The sequence below is a fragment of the Sitophilus oryzae genome, unplaced genomic scaffold, assembly GCF_002938485.1.
Source record: "Sitophilus oryzae breed Bouriz unplaced genomic scaffold, Soryzae_2.0 scaffold_133_pilon_pilon, whole genome shotgun sequence".
NCBI classification, from domain to species: domain Eukaryota; kingdom Metazoa; phylum Arthropoda; class Insecta; order Coleoptera; family Curculionidae; genus Sitophilus; species Sitophilus oryzae.
The window spans coordinates 46,966-54,945 of NW_022145993.1; the positions used below are offsets into that span (position 1 = coordinate 46,966).

At 31.3% G+C, this 7,980-nt stretch overlaps 2 protein-coding genes and 1 pseudogene across 2 annotated transcripts; 2 read left to right on the forward strand and 1 right to left on the reverse strand.

Moving 5' to 3' along the window:
* The first annotated feature begins 1,917 nt into the window (after window positions 1-1,917).
* Window positions 1,918-2,562, forward strand: LOC115875139 (ribonuclease P protein subunit rpr2-like). The gene is made up of 3 exons (XM_030890532.1): window positions 1,918-2,063; window positions 2,119-2,219; window positions 2,277-2,562. The coding sequence occupies exons 1-3, from the start codon at window positions 2,001-2,003 to the stop codon at window positions 2,545-2,547; spliced, it is 435 nt and encodes a 144-aa protein (XP_030746392.1). The 5' UTR covers window positions 1,918-2,000; the 3' UTR covers window positions 2,548-2,562.
* Window positions 2,563-2,564: 2 nt separating this feature from the next.
* On the reverse strand, window positions 2,565-4,496 carry LOC115875138 (presenilin homolog). Its single transcript, XM_030890531.1, has 8 exons — window positions 4,308-4,496; window positions 4,099-4,253; window positions 3,829-4,038; window positions 3,553-3,773; window positions 3,397-3,495; window positions 3,140-3,346; window positions 2,972-3,084; window positions 2,565-2,918 (listed from the first exon to the last, which is right to left on the reverse strand). The coding sequence occupies exons 1-8, from the start codon at window positions 4,494-4,496 to the stop codon at window positions 2,763-2,765; spliced, it is 1,350 nt and encodes a 449-aa protein (XP_030746391.1). The 3' UTR covers window positions 2,565-2,762.
* Window positions 4,497-4,704: 208 nt separating this feature from the next.
* On the forward strand, window positions 4,705-5,665 carry LOC115875136 (annotated as a pseudogene).
* Window positions 5,666-7,980: the final 2,315 nt, after the last annotated feature.

A 7,980-nucleotide genomic window follows, 5' to 3' on the forward strand; every position in this document is an offset into this window, starting at 1 on the left:
AGCAAAGGGGGTGGGGTGCAAATTTTTTCAATGTGTAAGTTATTTGCATTATGCTTAAGAACTGCCATGCTACACATGTCCTAACAAAGTTACAAGTGTCAAAACCAAAGTCTTTTTTCATGTATATTAAAGATATTTTAAAATTTTTTACTGTGTTTTCTCATTTTATCTCAAAATAATTTTGGCACTTACCCCCTTTAGTATTTCCACTTTTCAATTATGCTATAATAGTTGTATTTTATTCTTTTCTTTTCATTATTAAGATATATCTTAAGAAATATTGTTAGTGTGTTAATAAACTTTTAATAATTTTTCTAAAATTATTTTTAAAATAATAAATTAAACACCTTTAACCCATACAATGGAAGGAACAGCTAAGTAGGCGCTAGAATATGATGTGGAAACTTGCATCGGGATTATCTGAGAGGTCACCAGGTCTCTTCTTTTTGGTGCTGGTTTGTATTATTAATGAAATGCCCTTAAAAAGAAAATTATAATTATTAAAGCCTTTTTAATATTAAAAGATGTTAGAAAATTATTAACATAAATGGCCTGACATTGGCCATGAGAGTATTAAAACAATGTGTGTGTAGAAGTATTTGATCTCAAAGTATTAATATAATGTAAAATTATTGAGCATGGGGGCTCATTTTAGGTATACTAACACCGACTCCTTCTAAAAGAATAAGAGGTAGTAATAATTGTTTTCAATAATATAAAACTTACACTTTTGACTGGATAATGTAAAATCAATCTCAGCAGCAAGAATTTATGGCCAAACATCAGAGTTATATAAAGGGTGATCAGCTCTCTTCTTTTAGAGGTCTTTATGTGCTTGGTTTGCATTATTTAACACTCCTAAAAAGAAAATTATAATTAAAACATTATATTAAAACAATGCAAATTTGTTAACTAAAACATTATTACGACAGAGTGAATTTAAAAAGAATGTAAAGAGACCGTTTTTTAACTAGAAGTACACCTATTACCATAACGCTGACTTATTCTAAAAGACGAGAAAAATACTTGTTTGCCTGAACGAATAAACACCTACAAAAACTACCTTAAGGAATAAAAAACCCTTTTAGAATCTACCAAAAAAATAGTCAAAAAAGTACTTAATATCTCCTAAATGCAGACACTACTCTGAATAGCTTTATTTTTGATGAATGAGACATCAAGGAATGTAGCTATATTTCCATATACTCGATTTTGAAAAAGAAAATTGGAAAAATTTACTTTTAAGTGATGATGTAATTGAAATATTTGTAAGTGAAAAAATCTATAGAAAAAAGACAAAATAATGGGTGCTTACAATTTCGGGAGATTAAACAGACCTTAAGGAACAGAATAAACTCTAAGGGCGCACAGAAATATCACTTTTTCTATAAAAAATCTGAAAATGTTTGAGAGCGACATAACCAAATCAAAACTTCTTGCCGTTAACAACGAAAAATGTGGCACGTCAACGTTGTCAAATTGAGCACATGTAAAACAAAATGGTCGCATTTTTGCAGCATAAATAATGCTGTATTTAGAAGAAAATATATTATTTATTCTACTGAAACAAAGTTTACATTATATGTTAATTAGATTTATCATAATTTTGTAACGGTTCAATTCATTTTAGACTTACAAAAATATTGATTCAGATTAAATTTAGGATTTCTCTGACATCTTGGCAACCTTGGAAATATTTTAGTTCAAAATTTGCTCACTTTTTCCCTATGGCGCCACCTGCGTTCTTCTTCTTTTCGTTTTTATGGGCCTAAACATCGGCAACCACAGATTCGGCATAGATTTTCTTCTTCTTCTTCATTCTTACATGGCTTAAACTCATATAGGTCATCTAGCCAGAAAAATAATCAAAAGAAGAGATATTAAACTATATTCTGTGGTTAATTATTAGACAAAGACAACAACAAAAATAAAGAAGTAAATAAATCAAGCTTATTATTTTTCGTTTGAATTAAAATAGTTTAAAATAAAATTAAACAATCATGAACAAGATTAAAAAGTGTGCAGGGATGGAGAGCTTTCAACGAATGAATTATCTGTACCAGGTTTTTATCTTAATTTTATTGGAATTCCATAAAAACTACCTATTATTTCTTGTAGATTTGTAATGCGATGTCAACACAAAGCAAAGCTTCTCACAGAGCTTCGGTTCAGTACTCAAATTTAATGATCAATATATCTAAAAAGGCTGTTCAAAGATTGTAAGTACATCTCCAGCTTAATTGCAATCAATTTAGTCAAAATTTACACCTTTCTAGGGATGTCGAGATTAAAAGAACAATATGTAAAGGGTGTAGATCATTACTTTTACCCGGAATTACGTGTAAAGTAAGAATAAAAAAGAAGAAACTGCTACATCATTGTCTTTTATGTTCAACTACTAAGGTTTTTCCATGTAAAAATAAAGACTACAAGCTGTGGGTGGAAAATCCCGAAAGTGTAGTAGAATGTTTAGATTATTCTCTAGACAGAAATAATCAACAACAAACAAGTGATAATAAAAAGATTGGTCATAGTGTTAAGCAATAAATAAGTTTTTGGAATGCCATGCCTTTATTTTTTTAATCTTATCATTATTTTATTACACATATTATAGGATATAAAAATTTTAACGCAGTCTGTAGGGAGAAAAAGGTACAGCATTATTAAAACCGAATTAAAATAAATAATTTTCAAATTAGTAATGTTATCTCTCTTGAAATAACTTTTTTAAAAATACAAACAATATAAAAATAGGGAATTACTTAAATAAAAACCTGTTCGCTGGACAGACTATCCGCGAAGGGGCTGACTATTTCTTTGGTTGCAAAATAGAAAACGAGACCAAACGTGATAGATATTGGTAGGGCAGGAAGGGCTTTTCTGAATATGGCCAACAGAAGAAGTGTCAGACACAAACCCTAAAAATAAAAGTTTTTATTTCACATTTTTATTTTGAATTCCTAAGTCTTACTATTAAAATGGCAACGAAACAAGCAAGTGTAGTGTTCCAGTCTCCATAAGACGAAGCTTTTCCAACTAGTACACTGTAAAATATAAAATCTCCCAGTCCCAACTTAACACCCCCTAAAAATGTAATATATAAGTGATTTTCTTCAATATAAGACTTATGAAAGCTTACTTTCTTCTTCATCGTGAATTATTTCGTGCTGTTCAAGGATCTGAGTTCTTATTTCACCACCGGGCTCTTCATGTACCTCAAGTTGTCTCCTTGCAACTCTATTTGCATGGTTATTAACCCATTCTTGAGTAAAACCATGGTTTTCACTGTCTGATTGGTTCGGTTGCTCGTTATCAGGAGCGGCCATCGCTGTATACATGTATGTAGCTGTAAAACAATAATAATATATATTCTAATGTTATTTGTTGAGTACTTACAAGAATATATCAGAGCTGGGAATATAGGTTCGTTTCTTTCTTGAGCAGTCTCAACTAAAATCCTTAAAGGACCTTTTGGAGTTAATACAGCTATTAAATCTAAAAAAAAATCATTTAAAATAAGTATTTTTTACAGAAAAAAATAATAAAAATTACCCCAGATCGAGATAACAGCTAATACAGCCCATGTAGTCCACTCTGGAAGATACTTGATAAAAACTAGAGCCATTAGTGCGGCAATAAAAATCAGATAGGCCTGTTGCAGTAAAAGGGGACCTTGCCAGTGAATGCATATCATTCCCATCACGCCAAAGTTCCACATCAACACTACCAAAGTTATATAATCCATTGGAATATTGTAAGCCCTCAATACTTCTCTACAAAGAAAAATAGGTCTAAAGTACATCAAAACATAATTAAGGACTGACTTACTCTAAATATAAATAACTAAAAACGGACAGTAACATTAAGGACGACACTATGAGCCATCCGTGTATAACTTTATACCATCTATATTTATATAGTAAAATTAAAACTATTGTCATTACAACAATAACGGACATTAATATAAGAGAATTCGCTACTGCATTCCATGCTTTCGTACTTCTGTCTGGACTTTCTTCATGGAATGGAGTGTATACACTAAAATATTTTGAATAATTAGTTTTTTTTATGAAAGAAAGTGTTGTCTGTATCACATACAAGTATATGTCTTTTACAGAGTAGAAATTTACTGAATTGATTGTAGCTACTACCACTACCATACATAGAGATACAGGAGCAAATAGTTTAATGACATGTTTCGCCCCATACTTCAGTTCTTCCTCATCGTTTAACCGTTGTATCTCATCATTGACCTGTAAAAACAGATGAGTGTGTATTTTAATAATAAATAGCTCGTTTTCTCATACGTTTGGTGGAGGAGTCCCAGGCTCGGACTCTGTGACCGGACTGGATGGCTCGATTTTTCTACTTCGCCGTTTGGGCACCTCATTTTTCACTTCCAAAGGATTATTTCCACTGTTCGTAGCGACATGGCCGTCCATCAGTCTGGTTGTTTCTGAGACGGTGTCGATATCCTCGCTTTCACTGCCAGACATAAAATGTTCTTAAATGTGTAGGAAGAAACAAAAAGGAAAAAGAAATCAACAAAAATGAATCATTTTTATTGACAAATTTCAGGTTTTGAAGGCTGAAAGAACTGTCAACGTCGACAGGAATGACATTAATATCACAGATTAATATTAAATATTAAACGTTAGTTCTTGTTCTGTGGCCAGAGTAGTTCAAATGTATCACGTTTTGACGTTTAACATAACCCTATAAAATTTCAAATTTGTGTGTTTTCAAATGGTTTTATTTAATATTTAATTTCTAATTGTATTTATAACATACATTTATTTATATTTGATATGGAGGTTATTGAATCGTTTGAGAACAATTTAAATCTAAAATGCAAGCTGCAGGTTTTGTCTCGAGCCGATGGATCTGCTATGTTTTCAGAAGGTATGTTATGGTCACAGATTATGGTTGTTTTGATGTTTATTTTAATACAATTAAATTATTTGAGTTATTAATAATTATTGTAGGCCAAACTGTAGTTCTGTCGGCTATCTACGGACCAGTCGAGGTAAAAATGCAAAAGCTATTAATCGAAAAAGCTTCAGTTGAGTCTGTTTTTAAACCAAAATCTGGCCTACCAGGTATTAAATATTTATAATTCGTTTTAATAAATAAAAATCATCCCTTCTTGTTAATTTTTTTGCAGGAGTGTCAGATAGATACAAAGAATATCTTATTAAAAATATCTGTGAAACAGCTTTAGCTTCAGCTCTATATCCCAGGACTGCGGTATTAGTAAATTTACAAGAAACGCAAGAATCAAGGACAGGTAATATTTGTATTGTTAAAAATATGTTTTCTATTAATATATTCATGTTTTAGTTGATATCGTGTGCTATAAACGCTGTCTGCTTGGCCTGTTTGGATTCAGGTATAGATATGAAATTTCTATTTGGTGCCGTTTCGTACTTTTTAACAAAAGAAGAAGAGTTAACTCTTACGCCTCCCATTAACGAATCTTCGGTTAAAGCTATGTTTGTATTTGTTTTAATAAAGGAGATATAATTGCTTCCCATACCGAGGGTAGATTAGTATAGATCAATATAAAACAGCCTTAGATATATGCAGAGATGAAGTGAAAAAAGTGTTTATTTTCTTTAAGGAAACTTTGTTAGATACATAATAAAATTTTGGATTATATTTGTAACATTGTGTTTATTTTGTATACCTTTTTTATTAAAAAGATACATACATACAGGGTTCAGCAATAGTGTGTTGGCATCTGTAGCTCCTAGAATAAAAAATTTGGGAATTTTGTTTAAGTGTAAACTCAAAGTATGTTCGAGGATGTATTTTAAGAAAATATTTTAACTCCTATAAAGTGGGTCAGGATGATTTTTTTAAATAACCTGTATATTATTGCATTTTTGACTTCCTTTAAGATCACTTTACATAACCCTAAGATATAAAGTAATTATATTTCGATGCTTTCAGAAATATTCATAAATAAATAAAAATATATATTTTTCAGCCTTTTTTAAAAATTTTTATTAAAAATACAAGGACTGTCTTCAAATCAAAACTATATTAGGTATTTACTTACTTTGCTCTAAATATGATAATCGTAAGTCATACAGGGTGTTCAAAATTCTACGCCAAACTTTCTAAAATATAAAATAATTTTTCTTGTTTTTTTTAAATTGAACACCCTGTATATTATTTTTTCAATAGATGGAGAATTAAAAAATAAACATTTTTTTGTATTTAGAGTACTTCAAAAATTTTAACGGTTTTGCAGATATTCGCGTTTTTACATTTCATATGGCATTTTCCACAGTAAATTTATATCAAAGCCACCCAATGATTTTTCTCTCGTATTTTACTGATGAAAGAACCATATGAAATAATACTGCTTGCTATCTGCGAAACTATTAAAAATTTTAAATACTTTAAATACAAAAAATGTTCATTTTTAATTCTCCATATAATAAGAAAATAATATATAGGCTATTCCATATTTAAAACAAAACGAAGAAAAATTATGTTATATTTTAAAAAGTTTGGCGTAGAATTTTGAACGCCCTGTATAATTTACGATTACCATATTTTTAGCAAAGTTAGTACAGACCATCTAAAGTAGATACCTAATATAGTTTTGATTTCAGGACATTTCTTGTATTCGTAAAATAATTCTTTTAAGAAGTGCTGAAAAAAAATTATTTTTTATTTTTTTATTAATATCTGTGAAACGTGAAACCATCGAAATATAATTACTCATATAATATCGTATATTAGGATTATGTAAAGTGATCTGTGAAAGGAAGTCAAAAATGCAATAATATACAGGGTGTTCCATTTAAAAAAATCATCCTGATTCACTCACACTTTTTTGAGCAACCCTATAGAAGTTAAAATATTTTCTTGAAAAACATTATACTATACATAATCAAATTTAGATACTACATTCATATGAAGAAAAAAATGTGTCTATCCACATAAAGATACATATTCACTCTATTGCAAAATACCGCTATTTGCGAGAAGATAAGAAACTTTTAAAAATTTATTTTATGAACTATAATATACCTGGTGAAATTTGAATTTTGTTCTTACATTGTTGAAATCAACTGAAATGCACCAAGCCTAAAATCACAGAATATCTAGCTCTAGATATTCTGTGCTAAAATGAAAGAAAACAGAGAGCTAATTTTTTCTTTATTTTTTCATTTAAATTAAAATAGTTCCTTTTTTTCGAAAGCTTTTAAAAAAACTGGACCCGCTAGAGAAAACCATTAAAGACCGGACATCCCTCAAGCTACCCCCCTGTCCCCCACTTTGGACCATTCGAGGTGGTGGGGGATTCACATGACCGAATAAAAGCATCCCCCCACATCCGGCCGTTTCCCTGGCAAAGACGCGGGAACTGAAGGGACGAAATGAGAATGGGGGACGAGGGGGGTATGTTCGGGGGGCCGGCAGCAGACAAATGGGTGTCGCTGCATATGTAAAACGAGGAACCCGGTCACCCTTTGTCTGTCATTTGTCACTGTCGTTGCGGCACGCGCGTCTCCATGACGACGCCCATGGCTGACGTCGCAGCGTCGGTTTTGGCGAGCGCCTGTTTTTCGGGACCGTTTGGGAGAAATAAGGAATTTATATTGCCGGGGAAGAATGTTTTGGAAATTATTCGGGATGTGTGACGTGCGAATGTCAGAATTTTGTTTTCGGGTTGGACCGAAACGTTGTGTAAATTATTTTTGTCTCTACGGGGGGTTTCAAATAACATGTGCCATTTCTCGGTCCTAAGTTCTGAGAAATTTCTTCGAGTGTCTTAGACCGTAGGAAAGCCTTGATCATGACTGAGGTAACGCATGCAGAGAATGGGACTGGGATCAAAAAGAGGTTTATAAATAAATAAATACCTTTATTGTCAAAAAATTTTATAATTTGTAGACAAAGGTAAAGTAAACAAACAACAGAGAATACAAAACAAGTACATATACAAATTACATTGTCAGTCTT